Source organism: Alligator mississippiensis, chromosome 12, assembly GCF_030867095.1.
Source record: "Alligator mississippiensis isolate rAllMis1 chromosome 12, rAllMis1, whole genome shotgun sequence".
In the NCBI taxonomy this organism is placed as follows: domain Eukaryota; kingdom Metazoa; phylum Chordata; order Crocodylia; family Alligatoridae; genus Alligator; species Alligator mississippiensis.
The window spans coordinates 36833124-36850883 of NC_081835.1; the positions used below are offsets into that span (position 1 = coordinate 36833124).

Here is a 17760-nt window from a genome sequence, read left to right on the forward strand (position 1 = left end):
CTTGTAGGTCAAAACCAGCACTTTGAATTGTGCCTGGAAAGCTATAGGGGGCCAGTGCAGACAGAGCATGAAGTTAGGTGCTTTTGGTCACCCATCTTAAACATTCACCCATCTAAAACATAATCCTTGAGGCACAGGGGAAAGTCATTCCATCTCGCATGAAATGTAATAAATGGGCAAGGACGCTCCCTTGGCTGAACAAGGAACTGTTGGACCTCATTAAACTCAAAAGAGAAGCTTACTGCAGTTGGAAAATGGGAAGTATCACCAAAATGGAAAATGGGAAGCTCAGCACCCGCCCGCACCTGTAGGGAGCGGTCCAGAAAAGCCAGGGCACAAACCGAACTCAGGCTAGCTTTGGGGATCAAGGACAACAAAAAGTCCTTCTTCAGATATGTGGGAAGTCAAAAAAAGAACAAAGATAACATTGGGCTCCTGCGGGATCAAACAGGGCAGCTGACATCTGACAGTCAAGAAAAAGCTAATCTCCTAAATGATTTTTTCGCATTGGGTTTTCACCCTCCCAAGGGGATCACACTGTCAGAAAGGACACAAACCAGCCTGGAAGCAGGTGGCAGGACCAAAATTGATGTGAATCAGGTGAAGGAACGCCTTGAGAATCTGGACATTCACAAGTCTGTAGGCCCAGACGGAATGCATCCGGGAGTCTTGAAAGAGCTGGCAGACATCATTGCATCCCCCTTAGCAAAGATATTTGAAAATTCATGGCACTCGGGCGAGGTCCCGGAAGACTGGAAAAGAGCCAGCGTGGTCCCTATCTTCAAGAAAGGGAGGAAGGATGACCCAGGGAATTATAGACCAATCAGTCTGATGGCCATCCCTGGAAAAATCCTGGAGAAAACTGTCAAGGGATCCATCAACACCAGACCCAACGGATGGCAAGCCTCTGAAGGCCAGCCAACATGGCTTTGTGACTGGCAGGTCTTGCCTGACCAACCTCATCTCCTTCTATGACCAGGTGACACAAGCCCTGGACAAGGGAGATGACATGGATGTCATATATCTGGATTTCAGGAAAGCCTTTGACCTAGTTCCCCACGATGTTCTCATGGCTAAGCTGGAGAACTGTGGCCTTGATCATCTTACAGTCCAATGGCTAGCTGGGGTTGGACCCAAAGAGTATTAGTTGATGGGAGCAAATCAACATGGCACAGGGTGAGCAGTGGAGTCCCTCAGGGCTTGGTACTTGGGCTGGTACTCTTTAACATCTTCATTAACGATCTGGAGTCAGAAGTCAGATGCAAACTGGCAAAGGTCACAGATGACACCAAATTATGGGGAATGGCGGTCACACTGCAGGACAGGCTGGGAATACAGGCCGACTTGGACATGCTCTCAAGGTGAACTGACCAAAGCCAGATGGCCTTCAATGCTGAGAAGTGTAAGGTGCTGCACCTCGGTAGGAAGAACCCTCAACACACTTACAAGCTCAGCAGGGTTACGCTCACTAGCACCATGACCGAAAGAGACTTGAGGTCCTGATTGACCACAAGATGAATGAGTCACCAATGTGATGCTGTGGCTGGCAAAGCAAACCAAACTCTGGCATGCATCTACCGATACATCTCAAGCAAAACCAGGGATGTCATCTTCCCACTTTACTCGGCCTTGGTGAGGCCGCAACTGGAGTATTGCATCCAGTTTTGGGCCCCCCACTTCAGGAGGGAAGTGGAAAAGCTTGAGAGAATCCAGAGGAGAGCCACTCATATGATCCAAAGCCTGGAGGGCAGGCTGTACGAGAAGAGGCTGAGGGATTTGGGACTCTTCAGTCTGGAAAAGAGAAGGCTCAGGGGTGAATTGGTAGCAGCCTACAATTATATAGGAGGGGTATACCAGGACCTGGGAGAACAGCTGTTCACCAGAGCTCCCCAAGGGATATAACAAGGTCTAATGATCATAAACTCCAGGAAGGCCGATTTAGACTAGACATAAGAAAAAAGTTCTTTATGGTGGTAGTGTCCAGGGTCTGGAACAGACTCGCCCCAGAGGTGGTGCAAGCACCTACTCTGGACTCTTTCAAAAAACATCTGGATACTTTTCTTGCTGGGATCACTTGATCCCAGCTGACTTCCTGCCCATGGCGAGGGGGCTGAACCCTGACCTCACAAGGTCCCTTCCAGCCCTTTATGAATCCATGAACCTTCATCAGAAGGTGTCATTGCATTCTGTACTAGCTGCAGCTTCTGGGTAGTTTTTAAGGGCAGCCCTACATAGAACGCATTGCAGTAGTGTTGCATTGAGATTACAAAGGCATGGGTGATGGCAGTCAAATTAAAGTAAAAGAAAGAAGCTTGTGAAAAGTGTGCCTAGCCACAGCTACCAGCTGAGGATCTGCATGCAGCAATGGATCCAGGATAACCCAGGCTGCAAACAAGAGGACAGGGGAACCCTGAACCCAAACAATGGTAGGTATCTTTGTCTCCCATACCTTGCATCTTCCCCCTCCCTCCCTCCCTCCCTCCCCCCCCCAATCCCCACCCCCCTAATTCAAGTAGTCTGCTCATCACAATCATCTCTGTTTCGTCTAGATTCAGTGTCAACTGGTTCATCCACATCCAGTCCACAACTACAGCTAGACATTGGGAAAGAATGGCAACTATGGGGCCAGGGTCAGAAGAGGAGAGTTAGAGCAGAGTGTCATTAGCATCCTGATGGCATCTTACTCCAAACCTCTGCAGTCTTGTCCAGCAGCCCAATACATATTGAAAAGGAGGGGAGACAAGATATAGCTCTGGGGGGCACCCCACAGGAAAGGTCCCAAGGGGAAGATGAGCATGTTTTTATTACAACTTTCTGGAACCTCCCTGCTAGGAAGGAGCAGAAACAAGTTAGACCTGTCCTGTGAATGCCTGTCAGGTCATGTAAACACTTTATCAACACCTCATGGTTGACTATATTGAAGGTTGCTGAAAGATCTAGTAGAATCAGCAGGGTACAAGTTCTCTGGTTTATCTCTTGGTGAAGATCTTTGATCAAGGGAATGAACTCAGTCTCTGTGCTATATCCAGGATGAAAGCCAGATTGACAAGTGTCCAGGAAACCAACGGCTTCTGGATGTGCCTGGAACTGTTGGGATACTACCTGTCCAATGACCTTCTCCGTAGGTGGATTGGTATTTCTCTCGCACCAGACTAAAGTCTTATTGGGAGATGTGTTTGTATCTGTGTCCAGGAACAGATGCAAAGAAGCCATTTAAAAGCTCTGATTTATCCATCCTGTCTGTTACGAGTTGCCCTATACCATTCTGTAGAGGTCCTATATAACCCTGCGCCGCCTTGCTCTTTATGTACTTAAAGAAGGACTTTTTGTTAGTCTTAATTTTTGTTGCCAATTTAAGTTCAGTATCTGCTTTGGCCTTCTACACTGCTTCCCTTCAAGCACGTGTCAAGCAGGTATACTCTTCCTTGGTAATGGACATGTTGAAAAATGCTGCAGCTTTAAAAAAATCTCTTTGGCAAGAAGAGTTCTCCCTTTTACATACAGATCTCATGAGAGTTGTACAGAAAAACAGTTTGAGTTAGTAAGAAATATATTTCAGAAACAGTGGGGAAACATGACCTTGCAAAGAACATAGGTATTGATTTGTAAGCTATGTTATTCACGGAGCATATGATGTCCAGTTGCATTTTCTCCCAGTTAACTTCTTGAATATATTTAAGATACTGATTTTGACATGTTAAGTCTTAGCTACAGTAAAGACATTTTCTGCCCATCTAAAGTTGAAGTTCTGAGAACATCACTTCTATCTTAAAAAAAGCCTGCTTAATTCTTCACTTAACTAATTCCTGATTCAGTGAAGTTGCTTTGGTTTTTGGAATATGCTGTAAGGTACATGTTTTCTTTGGCCAGATAGGTCAATTTTATTAATTATTGGTTTTGGTTGACCAGTCATTATCTATATATGTGTAAAGCAGGGGTTGTCAGCCAGGGGTACGACCCCCAGGGGTACTTAGAAAGGTTGTAGGAGGGGACAGGGCAGGCTCTGAGGGATGGCAGTGGTGTCTCCCCTGGCGCGTTTGCCTCTTACCAGGGAGAGGGGGAAGGACATGCTGGGTGCCAGTGACCCCATGCAGCACACCACGGCGCCTCCATAACCTCCACCCCAGCTCACACTCCTGATTGGCTGCTACCCCCTTACACAGAGCTTTGGGGGTCTGAATAGCAGGGGGGGCTGTTGTGCCTGCCCCTGGCATCGCGAGATTGGCTGCGCACAAGGCCTGTCAGCAACCCACAGAGCTGCAACCTGCCATGGGAAAGGGGTGGTGCGCGGCCAAGCAGGGCGGTGGCAGTGGGGGCCTCCACATGCCAGCCCCCCACGTTTGGCCCTCCTCCCAGTGCCACCACTATGTGCGCCCCTGGGAGAGAATGGTGAGTGCATGCCCCTGGATCAGCATGCGGGGCAGGGCAGGCTGCAGTTACAGGCTGGGGCCAGGGCAGTGCCTGGCTGTTCCCGGAGTGAGTTTTGGGCCAGGCTGTGCTGGGAGGGGGTTGGGGGGTTGTGGCAAATGTTGCGGGGGCTGCAGCCCCTTCCATAGCCCTGCTCCCAGTGCCACTGCTGCCAGCCCCGAGCGGAACCTGGCACAGCCCTGGCCCCAGCCCACCTCCCCATGCAGATCTGGGGGTCACATGCCTCCGTGCCCTCCTGCAGGTGTGCGTAGCAGCAGAAGCTGCCACGCCTTTGCGCAGCTCAGTCCTGTGCCCCACTCTGGCTGTGCAGCATTGGCCCCATCCCCAGCCCAAACCCCACTGCCTCCCTCACTTTCTTTGTGACTGAGCTTGGCGGGGGGACGTAAGTGGCTCATCCAGAGGCATGGTGGGGCTCCCGTTGCTGCACACACAGTGGGGAAGCCAATGGGGGGCACGTACCTTGGACCCCCCCACTACACCCCTGGACGCGCCACCAGGCTCTGATTGTCCCATGATCCAGTCCGGCCGGGGCCCTATTCATGATGAATGGGGCCCCAACTGGGCTGGGTTGTGTGGCAGTCTCCACAGTGCAGGAGGGAATGGGGCAGGAGCAGTGGTGAATGATTCACCCCTGCCCTGCTCCCTCCTGCACTGTGGTGGTTTCGATCCCCAGCCCCACTCCCTGTCTCACCATGGGGGGGGGTGCAGACTGAGGTTCCTGTAGTGAGGGAGGGAGCAGGGCAAGAGCAGGGGCTGGGGTGAGTGGGGCCCAACTAGGGTCCCACTCGCCCCTGCTCCTGCCTGTGTCCTGCTCCCTCCCTCACCATGGCGGCTTTATTCTGCCCCCCATGGACCTTTCCCCTCCCCCCACCCCTTCACCCACAGATTTACCTGCTTGGGGGGGGTGTGCGTGTATGCGTGCACTCAGCTCTCCCAGATAATTTTGGGGGGAGCTTTGCCTGTACAGCACCTGCCACGTCCCAGTCCGAGCCCCAGCCCTAGTCTCATTCTGTCCCTCACCATGTGGGCCTTGATCTGCCCCCCGCCCTAAAAACAAGAAAAAAATTGAAAGTTTCAGCTCATGTACCCCTTTATGACTGAAGGGGTACACTTGTTGAAAACCCTTGGTGTAAAGGATATGATAGAAGTGTCTTATAATGTGGATTTCATATATTTAAAATTCACCTGAAATAAATGTCTTAAGTGTTCTTGTTTTCTGCACCAGAAATCAAGAAACCTTACAACCCAGAGCATGAAAATATTGTGTATAAATGAGAAGATTAATGAAAACCATTATCCGTTATTTAAGTCCCATTTAGGAAGTTTTAGTGTTTTAGAAAGGTTGATGGTAATAATAATGTAACATTTAACTTACTTGTATCTTTTGTTGGTGGTACATCTGGTATGCTCTCATCATTCTGTAATTTAACGTTAGTGTCAGGGGAATCAATCATACCATCCTCCATATGTAAAAGCAAAAGGCAAAAAATAGAGTTCATTAAAGACTTAAAATGTACTTCTACTTAAAAATGTACTTTCTGCTCTTGTTACTATAAACCAATTAGAAAATTATATATTTATATGCATTTGACAATGCTTACAATGTTGTTTGTTCCCCCTTTTGTTTGTGGACTTTTCACATAAGAAGGAGATGGAGACAGGCATTTTTAAAAAATATATAGAAATATAAAAAGTATTTGGGATTGGCCACACATGGAATAGGGATATAATCTATAAGTACCCATCTGAAACTGATTAGATTTCATATTCAAAAGACCATTAGCAAAGAAATAACACTTAGGAGGGAATCCCGCCACACTGTGCTGTATCCGGCCACGCCCCTTCCCCCACCACTGGAACAGTGAGGGGGGTAGGGACCCTGACCTGAAGGGGCAGCTGCCCCTGTCATGGTATCCTGGGGAGCGCAAACCTCTTCCCAGTCGGAGTGCTGCACTGTGGGTGGGAGCGGGGTGGACATAGCTATTGCAGCCTGCACAGGGCAAGCAGTGGTGGCAGGGCTCCGAGGGGTGGCTATGGGGGCTAAGCTGAATTTTTTGGGCGACCATAGCCCCCCCCAGCCGCTCTAGCACTGCCACCGCCACTTGCCCTGTACATTCTGTGGCAGCTCTGCCCACCCCACATCTGCCCATGGCTCAGCTCGCCAGGAAGAGACTTGTGCTTCCCGGGACACGAAATTGTGAATTGAGTAGGTCCCTACACATAAATGGTTTCTGCATGAAGCAGGAAGTGATTCAGCAAAAAGTTGAAATCTGATTTTTATAAAATATACTGTCAAATGCAACATTAGGCCAAAAGTAGTTAGCCTTATCACATCAGTCTGCAGTCAGGCAGGATAGAGTTGCACCTTACGAACCACTTGAATTGGATTAAGTGAGCTGTTGCTGATGCATACAAAAAAGTATGCATCTCTGATTCAGTTGGTTTATAAGGTGCAACTCTACCCTTCACTAAGCAAAGTGAAAGGGGGTGATCTTCCTTAATATTTCAGTGTTTTAGGCCTTTACAATAATAATAGGTGTAAGTTGTTTTCAGTTGAAAATATCAATGCTTTCCCAAGCATTAGTGACTGAAGTGTATAGTCACTGCAGTACTCAATATATAAATTTGCAGGTTTAGGGTAGCTTCCTTTATTGTACTGTAAATCTAAGGTATTTGGGTTTCTTGCTGCACAATTAGATAATTTGCTATCACAGAAAACATGGGACTAGTCTATGGATAGACACGCTATGAGCACCCATATATAAAAAATGCAAGTCAAGTCCAAATTTCATTAATTTTGTTTTAAAAAACATCTTTCAAAGGTTAAACATGTTTCCTGGTGTCAAGTTTAAATACTAGGGCCAAGTGCTGAACCAGCGAGGTAGAAGAAATTTCTGTCTAAAAACTCCATAGTGACTATGGAACACAACGCAGAAAATAGCTTTGCATGATTGCAATAGGCTCAGTGCCTGCTTATACGGGAAGAAGGTAGAAGGATCCTTGATCTACCCCATATTTAGTTCCACCTCCTCCTTGTATATTAGTCTAGTTGGCAAAGAAAACTGTAGCTATAGAGGCATAGGTATATTTTTTTTATAACTATTACAAAACCATATTGAAGTTTTACTTCTGAATACTTGTGCCACCTTAGAACTTACTTCTTCCTCTATAAAATAACCAATTCATAAGACATAGTAAAGGTCACTCCATGGAAGGCTTATATAACAACTGTGAAATAGTCCAGTTACTTATTACTTGCAGTGAATTAATTGGCTTTGTAATTTCTTATTTCTGTGAATCGTACTAAATATGTAAACACAGTGGATCCCAACTTGCAAGTAATTACAGTGATAATACTGTATTATTGCCTTTATAGACAACATAAAAATTAATATTCAAACCTTTATAATAAAACATAAATAATATTTATTGCGAAAGAATGAAAAGTCGTACACATTAATAGTGTTAAGGACTGAGTTAAGTTTTGCATTTAAGCTCTGAGGACATTTATACACATAGTTTTTGTTGCCGCAACTTTTATACATTGTTACACATACTTTTTGGTTCCTGCACTGTGTCGCATGCAGGTGTATAAGTGGTGAAATGCATGTCAGTGCACTTTTGAACTAAAGCACCTTTGATGTATTTTAGTTCAAAAGCATGCTGCTGCCATTTTGTCAATGCTAACACTCATTTCACTGCTTATGCAATCGTAAGCATTGCAGCACTGGGTGCTTTTCAAACTGCCTGGTGCTATGTGTAAAAATGCCTTGAAACATTTATTTTTAGCAGTGTTGTCTGAATATTAAATTTAGATATATGACTGTGATAAATGTATATGACTGTGACTATAGTATAGTCGGTGCTTTTCTGCCAAGTAAATCAGAAGTACTCAACAAAAATCATTGAGCAGCCTGTCTCCTTCCCCAAGGATTCATTTTATTTCCCCTCCCGACAAATTAATTTTATGTGATCTATGCCAATTATGGATATATCTCTTGTGTAGCTGCTGCTTCTCCTGATACGTGAAAGGCTTTCTAGTGGCACCCAATTCTTATCTGTGCAAATAGTAGTGACTCATTTCTGTTTCCTGTTTCCTGCCTTCATCTCCTTTTCTTTAAGATGTAGTGCAGGGTTTGGCAAAGTTTTTGGGCAGTGTCAAAAGCACCCATAAACCTTGACTTGTAAGATGTGGGCATGTCAGGGGCGGGCTCTGTGGTGGGTGGCAAGGGCCTGTTCAGAGCCTGGGCCAGCAGTGGCAGGTAGCTGGGAGGCTGCAAGCAGCTGCACTGAGGTCCACGGAGCCCTGGAACAGCTTGTTGCCAGCAATGGGTGCAGATGTGCCTCGGGGTTGATGGTGGGGAAAAAGCTGGGGTTGCAGAGCCACAACCAGGATTGAGCCTTCTGTGCCTTTCTGCCCCGAGGGACACATGCCAAGCAAAATGCCTTCATATGCCACACCCTGGCATGCATGCTGGGGACTGCTGACCCCTGATGTATTATCTCGTACTGTGCTGTTCTTCATTTGCTTCCAAAATGAACTGTAGCATCTGGGTTATTGTTCTCTAAACCCACCGTTTTTAAGGAGTAGAAGTGCTTGCTTGGACTAACATTCTTCTTGTTCCTGTATTTTCCAAGCAAGAAGAAGCAACATATAAACATGCTTGCCCAGAAAAAAAATTGCTTGCATGGAATGAGCAGGTCATCTCATCTCCTTCCCCCCATTGCTCTGCTTCTTATTCCAGCAACAGTCCTCTGTTGAAATTGGTTGGCCCTTCTGTCTGAAGCCTGTTCAAGTGAGTGGAGAATATAACTCTGCTCTGTGTACCAGGCCTCTCCTTTGTTTCCCTTGACATTTTTAAGAGTGGTAGCAATCATATTCTCTTGACCTCAGTGGAGAAAATGGAACTGTTACTTTTAGAGGTGCACTGATACGTCAGTCCATATCGTACTGGCACCGATAAAAGGAAAGTTTACATTATCGGCAATCAGCTTTTTTGGCTGATGTGGCTGATAATGTCACTGATACATGCCGCATGCATGCACATGGCCAGGAGTGCAGCCTGGCAGCTTGGAGACCAGCGTCCAGCTGGTAAGTCTGTGGGGCGGGGAAGGGGCATGGGGGAGCAGATCGAGGCCCTGTGGTGAAGGAGGGAGTGGGGCTGGGGTGGGGAAGGCACTGCACAGGCTGCTGCTGCAGGCTGGGGCCATGGGCCGGAGGGTGGGCTGGGCCAGGGCTGCGCTCAGGGTGGGGAGGGACGACAGCGGTGGTGGTGCTGGGAGGGGGGGCTATGGGGTGTGCTACAGCCACCCCAAAATTTGCCATAGCCCCCCTGAATCTCCCCTCCTAGTGCCACCACCACCTGTCCCAAGTGCAGCCCTGGCTCAGCCCCCCTACCAGGAAGAGCCCAGAACCACCCTCAGTGGCAGCCTGTCCTCATCCTGCATGCAGGTCTGTGGGGTACACCCCCCCATGCCTCCCCCGGGAGTGTGTGCAGTGGCGGGAGCCACCCCACCCCCTGGACAAGCTGCTCTTTGCTCCGTTCCATACACTGCCCTGCCTCAGCTGTGCAGTGCCTGCTCCTGCCATAGCCCCAGGCCCATTCCCTCCCTTACCATGCAGGGGCCTTGATCTGCCTCCTCCATACCCCTTCTCCTCAACAGACTTATGAGCCAGATGCTGGTCTCCAAGCTGCTGGGCTTGAATATCAGCAATTGGATCAGTATAGGCCAATATGGTTACCTAATAATTGGCCATCAGTATTGGCCCAAAATATCTTTATTGGTACACTCCTAGTTACTTTGCACTTATAGGAAGACAACATCGCATGCATCTTGGTATTGACATAATTGAACATACTATAGTGAACACAGAGTGGAAGCGTTCTGGTGTATTTTTGGAGTAGTCTTTGTCTCTTGCATTCCAATATTTGAGTTGTTGGGAGGGGGTCTAGCAACATTTGTGGGCAGAGTACACAAAACACCCCGGCCTTGACTTGGAAGATGCTGGTGTGCCAGGGTAGATGGCAGGGGAGCCACAAGGGTCCCAATCCTTGTTGTGGCAGTGCAGCCTCTTCCCTGATGCCCACCTGGAGGCATGTGTGCACCCGCTGCCAGCAACAAGCTGGGCCAGGGCTCCACAGACTTTGGTGCAGCAGCTTCCAGCCTCACTGCCACCTGCTGCAAGCAGCTTGGGCTCTGTGACGGGCAGCAGGGGCCTGCCCAGAGCCCAGGCCGCTCACAGCAGGTGGTGGGGAGGCTACAAGCCACTGCACCAAGGTCTGCAGAGCCCTGACCCAGCTCATTGCTAGCAGTGGGTGCACATGTGCCTCTGGGTAGAGGGCGGGGGAGCTGTGAGGGGCCCAGCCCTTGTTGCAGCAGTGCAGCTCTGGCCCGTTCCCCACTGTCTAGCCTAAGGTGCGTGTGCCAAGCAAAATGTTTTCATGTGCCATGCTCTGCAATGCATGTGGGGGGTTGCCGACCCCTGTTGTAGAGTTTCAGGGTTAACTGTTCCCAAAAGACTAATCATACTAAACATGGAAAAGCTAAAACCTACCCTGACATACCCTACTCTGTTGGTTGCCAAGCCCTGCAGCTTTACACTTTAATGACTATTTTTAGTTCGAAGTTGAGGTTATTGTTTTAATCATGGTTTTTTTTTCTGTGTAAAATGAATCTTTTATGTTAGCTTTTCAGTAAAAAACATACTTAATACACATACATAGCTTAATAAAATTAACTGTGAAGATGGCATTAAAACATCACTGTTTCTAATTATTTTTTCTTTTTAATATGTAGTATTATATACAGGAAGGGTAAAATTATGAATCCAGGGAGAAACTTTCATTCTATGTAGTGCTTTCAAGTAATTGTTATAATTTAATATGAATGCCCATTATCTTAATATGCTATATTCACTTGAAGTAAGGCTTTGCTGCAGTGGTTAATAATAGTTTTAGATAGGGCCTCCTGGTATTTCTATTAAATCCCTCTCTTCAGTGGTTTAATTTAGTTTAAGTATGTGTTCCTGATAGAAGTTTGTCATCTAAAATCCATGCGTGAGTGCGTCATTGCCAATCTTGGGCCAGAAGGAAGTGTGGCGTGTGTGTGTGTGTGTGTGTGTGTGTGTGTGCACGCATGCGTGCACGCGCGCCATTGCCAATCTTGGGCCAGAAGGAAGTGTGGCACATGTTTTGGTTATTTTCAATGGATAAAATATTCTGGCAAACTACAATTGCACAAACTGTTACACACATTAAATAAAGATCTTTTTTGCACCTCATTGTTTAAATTGGGGATATGGAACAAGTTTAGGCATACTGTAGCACATAAGGAACTAATTAGTTTCCTTGCTGCAATGAAACAGTGGAAAACTGGATTTGATGGAGTTAATCTACTGCATTCCTAAAACTTCACTTAGTGGAACAAATGGCCTACAGAAGACCTCCAGTTTACAGTGTTATGCACTGATATGGGTATTTGAATAACTCAAATATGCATTTGCTGACAGTGTTCCCTTTTAGGTATATACTTCTGCTTTTTATCCAAGAAATAATTTATCTTTTTAACAATCCACTTTTGAAAATCCTATCATCTGCTGTTGTGTCAGATTTAGTCATTTTTAAACACGGCAAACTTTTTAGGTAACCACTTACAGATCATTTTAGTTTTAGGGATTTCCAGTTGTTAAACATTGGTTTAGACCAGTCTTAATTGCAGAAATATGGTGGTGGAATGGGATAAAATGTTAAAGGTGCCTTGCATATTGTAGGTTTGCAGTGGAACAAAGTGAGGAAGATCTGAATTAAAAAAGAAAAGCTGAGTTTACTGTTTTAACTGTTTCAATCCATAACTTATACTAATTCGACTCTCATACTCTGCTAATTCTGTCTCACACATTTTACTGTTTATGAAGAAAATAAGATGCATATTCAGCAAGTACTTGTTGTTTTAATAAAAATCATCATAAAAGCCTTTTGGTATTTGGAATTACCACTGTATGTGCATACATATTTTCTCTTGTAGCTTGTACTGAGAAAATTGGTATTAGTTTTCATTTATCCTGCCTAATTCTAGATGTAGTACATTAACTTCAAGTTCTTAACTCTTTTCAGGTGAATTCTGAATACAGCAGTAAGGCTTGTAACTGTTCCTTTTACTATAGTCTGAGAATTTGCACTGAATGCTCTTTTCTTTCCAAATCTCCTTTCCCAGTTAAATACCTTGGATTTACTTCAGGAGTATCACTCCAAACTAAACAGTGAGGGGTGCTGTTGAGTACAGGTATTTGCACTCTCCTCTATTGCCTTCAACTCTGACAAATATACTGTATTTCATGGTGTATAAGACAACACAGTGTATAAGTCGACCCCAAATTTTTTATCAAAAAAGTTAGTTTTTTCATATATCCACTGTATAAGTCAATTTTCACTTTGATGTTCGTCAAAAAAAAAAAAAAGGATTGGGCCCTCACATGCTGGTGTGCTCCAGGGAAGTTGGATCAGGCGCCTGGAAGCTCAGGCAGCACACAGCCAGCTAGCAGCTTGGCCAGCTGGATCCTGGGGGGTGCTGCCACCACGGAGGGAAGGACCAGGCCCCCCCATAGCTCAGGGGCTGCCTGCTGCACCGGCAACCAGAGACAATCCTGCAGGGTGTGGGGCCCAGGGCAAATCAGCCTGTGTGGGGCCCAAACATGAAGAAGCCAGCAAGGGGGATAGGGGGTGAGTGGCCAGATGTGAAGGCAGTGGCGAAGAGTCACCATCACTAAGCAGGCACTGCAGGGGGGGCCGTGGCCAATCCGCCCGGATCCATGAGGCCCCCAAAGCACGGGGCCTGGGGCGGTTGCCCTGATTCGTGTGTGTCCCGTCTGTGTGTCCTTCCCCCCCCCCCCCACGCTAACGTCTCTGCTAACAACTAGCTCCATGGCGGGGGGGGGGCAGTCTCCGCTGAAAGCAGGATTGGGCCCCTCACTGTTTCTGCTTCCAGCAGGCTCCTGTAACTGGCAGGACTTCTAGGTCCATCTGTAAAGCAGCTGCCTCACCCCATGGGCAGTGTGGGGTGTCAGGCAGGGGCAGAGGGGAAGGCCGGCCCTACCAGATACCCAGCCCTGGAGTCTGCTGAAGGCAGAAGCAGAGAGGGGCCCAATCCTGCTTTCGGCAGAGCCTACCCCCCCACCCCTCCAAACCCTATGGCCAGGGGACATGCTGCCGGTGGACTGGGCAGACTCTAAGCTGTGCAGCAGGCCAGTCCTTGCCTCCACAGTGGCAGTGCCTTCCAGGCCAGGCTGGCCAGGCTGCTAGCTGGCCAGGTGCTGCCTGAGCTCCCAGGGACCCAATCCAACTTTCCTGGAACCTGGATACGGTGTATCAGTCAAAGCGGAAATTTAATGGTAAATTTTTGGGGTTCAAACCTTGACTTATAAACCATGAAATATGGTAATAACAGTATTGCAGTGATTCCGTATAATCCTGGGGTATGAGATGGTAGCTCAGAGTTGTTATGAATTATCAAGTTAGAAAAAAATAGTAGTAATGTACTACAGTCAACTGAGTTCCAACTCAAAAGAACTACTATAGTTTTATGATGATGTGTTATGCATGTATGATGCATTATGCTATGAAAGCATTTCAAATCGTGAGTTAACACAGTTTTGGGGGGGTTGTTTTTTGTTTCATTTTTTAAATTTTTGTCTTTTTTTGCTGCCTTCTGATATCAGGGCAGTAGTTTAGTTGTTATATTACACTTCCTTTCTGAAACCTTTTAATACCTAGTCACAGTAGCATAACAATATTATGGATATTAGGTCAGGCTTAACTTGCAATTACCCATTTTCTGTGGGTTTCTCAGACCCTTAAGGAAAGCCATAGTTGAAAGTAGTACTTATGTGGTTTAGTTTTGAATGGCTTTGCTTCAGTTTTTAAATCGTCTTACTTTCTACAATCATCAAGATTTTCCCCTATAAAACATGTATACATGCATGAAACAGCTACTTCATTAATAATGCTTAGCAGGCTTTTAAAAAAGATGTAACTTGAATGCATAATATAAATAAAATACCTTTCTCACATCCTTGAATTTCATTTCATCATCTTGTTGCACCATTTTTCCTTTGATAAAGTCTGTATCATAGTCATAAAAGTTGAATGATTCTTGTTGAATAGGTGGTGCTAACTTCACCAAAGGTATAAATACGAATAAGAAAAAAGTAGGCTGCAAAATCTTCATTTTAGCAAAGAGCAATTTCTCTGGCTTTTACTGATCTGGCGAAGAACAGCTAGAGTGAGGACTATGAAGAATACTTTCTTTGTGACTGGAAATGAAAATGCAGTCCGTCAAAACAATATTTAAAGCCTAGAGGACTAGTTGGCAGGGGTTTCTAACACATAAGAAACATGGAACAACTTTTAACTCTTGATATTCTTTAATTAGACTTTAGCACTTTTAAAAATCTGTTTGACCGTAAAAGAAATTGGGAAGTAACAAATACAAAACACTGTAGTTCCCAAATAATAAGAAAAATGCTAACCTAATTTAGTTTTACTTTCCAAGATTTTTATTTCATTTTTGTCTGATAGGCAGAAGACTTTGCAAAATACTATTTGCAACACTTGGGATAGGGTAGTTGAAATGGTTAACAACAAAAAGAAAGAATGACTTTGGTCTAGGAGTCCAAAAATATATATATATTTCAGTACAGTTTAAGAGTTAATTTTCAGGACTAAGGGATAAAAACAACTCTTGCCTTTGTCTTCATAAGTCTTAGATTTGACAATGAACAAGAGAAAAATACTTTTAACTCTTTCACAATAGAGTACTCTACCCTTTCTGAAAAAAAGGAAACTGGGTATAATACATATCAGACTAAATTTTAAATATTTTTACTATACTTTTCAACAAAAACGGTATAAAAATTTTTTATTTTAATTTATTTTAACTTTTTAGATATTTGCTTACAAAAGAGCACCTACCGTTGTTGCAGTTTGGGAGTTCTCCTGTGATTACACTAAATACAGATATATATATATTTTAACCCTAAATGACTAGATAAAGAGTAAAACTGTGAATTATTTCCAAGTTGCTGATATGAATACTACTTCAGCAACCAACAGCCTTAAAAGCACTTTCTATAGGGTGAAGAAAGCTGTGCCAGCATTCTTTCCCTAGGGTAAAAGGTAATATCCTGGAGCAGGGGGTTGTACTTGGAATCAAGCTAATAAGTGGCAAATGAGTTGTGGTCCATTTAACTTTTAAAATTGCCTATTAAAGCCGGTCATGTTCACCATTTATTGATCTACCATTCATAAGCATTTCAACATTTTAATAAAGCAAATATTAATTTAAAAAAGACCTATATAAGAAGTCATGTGTTATCCATTTTGTTTAATGTTTAAGCAGAGACAAAGCAGCTGTGTTCTAACTGAGAGACAGCCAAAATATATGTAGTCTATATTGGTCACATTTATGAGCAATAAAATGTTTCATTACAATTTGTATAATGTTTGATCCAGCTTTTAGTTATGAAATCCAAGCTGTTCATTAGTAGTAGTTTTGTACTAATAGTTTTTGGCCCCTATTTTGGCTTTACATAGAAACAAACATAATTTTTCTGGTTTTAGGAGGATGCTAGTTATGATTTGTAATTTAGTAATTTATTGAAGTGTACGGATTTAGAATGATTTCTTACACTCCCTGTTGGAAAGGTGTTTTACAGTGAATGCTCATGTTGGTAATTAGCAACATTAGCAAATGTAGACATTTTTAGTAAAACGTGTTAAGGTTTATAGTTTGGATCTGAATTATGAGCCACAGTTTCCTAAATATGTAATGCTTTGCTTTTTTAACTTTTCATTTTTCTATATTGTATAACAATTGTCAAGATCAATGAGAGCCATATGACTGACTTGAAAGTTTACAAAAAAGCTTTGTTATGTTCTTAAATAAAAAGAAGTATACTGGGCAAAACAAACCTATATTCCCCTTTTCCTTTAGACCACCATTTTTTAGAAGCTATTCCAGTTGAGTATATTGATGTTGGGAGTAAAATGTGAACCTTTGTGGGGATAATTTTTTTGTAAGTGCTTTAATGTTTAGACATTAGATATTTGTACAAGTTTCTACTCTCTACACTTTCTTATGCGTATAAACATTCACTGTTTCGAATTTTAAGTAATTACAAATATTTTCATCTTTGTTATGTAGATTGAGCAAAATGCCACAAGCTGAGGTTTCAGTTGTAATAGTCCCATTTGTAGTGTGTGTTGTAAAGCATGAGAAATAATCAGTTGCAATTGAAAAAAAAAGTTTGAATTTCACTGTTGTGGTTGTGGTGTCAATTTATTTTTCTGTACACCAGCTATGCATTTTCAACTTTTCATGTTTCTTGGTGGATGGTCTGAATACAGACTATATTTACTTGGATGGAGAGTTAGAGTTTTTACTAGAGGAGAGTTGTATGGAATAAGATTTCAGTTCAAAGCCTTAGATGGTAGCTATGCCTAATACTGATATATGTGGGGCAGATCGAGGCCCCAGAGATGAGGGAGGGAGCAGGGCATAGGCAGGAGCAGGGGCTGCAGTGAGTGGGGCCCTGGCCAGGCTGGGTGGTGGGAATAGTGGAGGCCCGGGGGCTATGTGTCGCGTGTGCGCGTGTGTGTGTGTGTGTGTGTGCGCGTGTGTGTGTGTGCGCGTGTGTGTGTGTGTGTGTGTGTGTGTGTGTGTGTGTGTGTGTGTGTGTCCCCGCCCCTACTCCTACCTGTGCCTTGCTTCCTCCCTCATTGCTGGGGTCTCAATCTGTCCCTACCCCATGGTGGTGAGAGAGGGTGTGTGGCTGGAGCAGGGGTAGGCCCTGCACAGGCAGGGCGTGGGATAGAGTCGCGAGCAGCTCATTGGGGTGGGTACGCAGCCTAGGATGGCACAGGGGCACGTGCCCCCAGATCTGTATGCCGGCCAGGCTGGCTGCTGCTTTGGGCTGGAGCTGGGAGGGTACCAGGCTCTTCCCAGGGAGCTCACCTGAGCTGCACCGCAAGTTGGGGCTTGTTTGTGCTGCAGGCCCTGGCTGCACAGTGTGCTGGGCAAAAGACACCACTGGCAAGCACTGCCGCTGTTCCACTGCTGCTTTATTGCTCTGAGCTGCTGGTCCAGAGCTGAGGGCAGTCTGTTAGCCGTGCAGCACTGAGGACAGAGGTGGGACTGGAGCAGGGCACCTTGAGCTGCATGGTGATGCTCCTGGGCAGCTGCCTCACTCCAGTCCTGCCTCCATCCTCAGCGCTGTGTGGCTGACACAGACTGCGCCTAGCTTGGAACCTGCAGCTCAGAGCAATAAAGCAGCAGTGC

General features: G+C 45.2%; 2 protein-coding genes across 7 annotated transcripts in view; one reads left to right on the forward strand and one right to left on the reverse strand.

Annotated features, from left to right (window-relative positions):
* The window catches only part of OGN (osteoglycin), a 31374-nt gene extending 15835 nt beyond the window's left edge, over positions 1-15539 (reverse strand). The window contains exons 1-3 of one of the 2 annotated variants that reach the window (XM_059716054.1): positions 15396-15539; positions 14485-14737; positions 5804-5894 (exon numbers count right to left, since the gene is read on the reverse strand). In XM_059716054.1, coding sequence (XP_059572037.1) covers positions 5804-5894; positions 14485-14652 — 259 coding nt within the window. In that variant the 5' untranslated portion in view covers positions 14653-14737; positions 15396-15539. The remainder of the gene's footprint in view (positions 1-5803; positions 5895-14484; positions 14738-15395) is intronic. The other variant, XM_006261118.4, reaches the window with a different exon arrangement.
* Positions 1-17760, forward strand: part of CENPP (centromere protein P) — a 296268-nt gene that overhangs the window by 57480 nt on the left and 221028 nt on the right. The gene's annotated exons all lie outside the window — the stretch shown is intronic.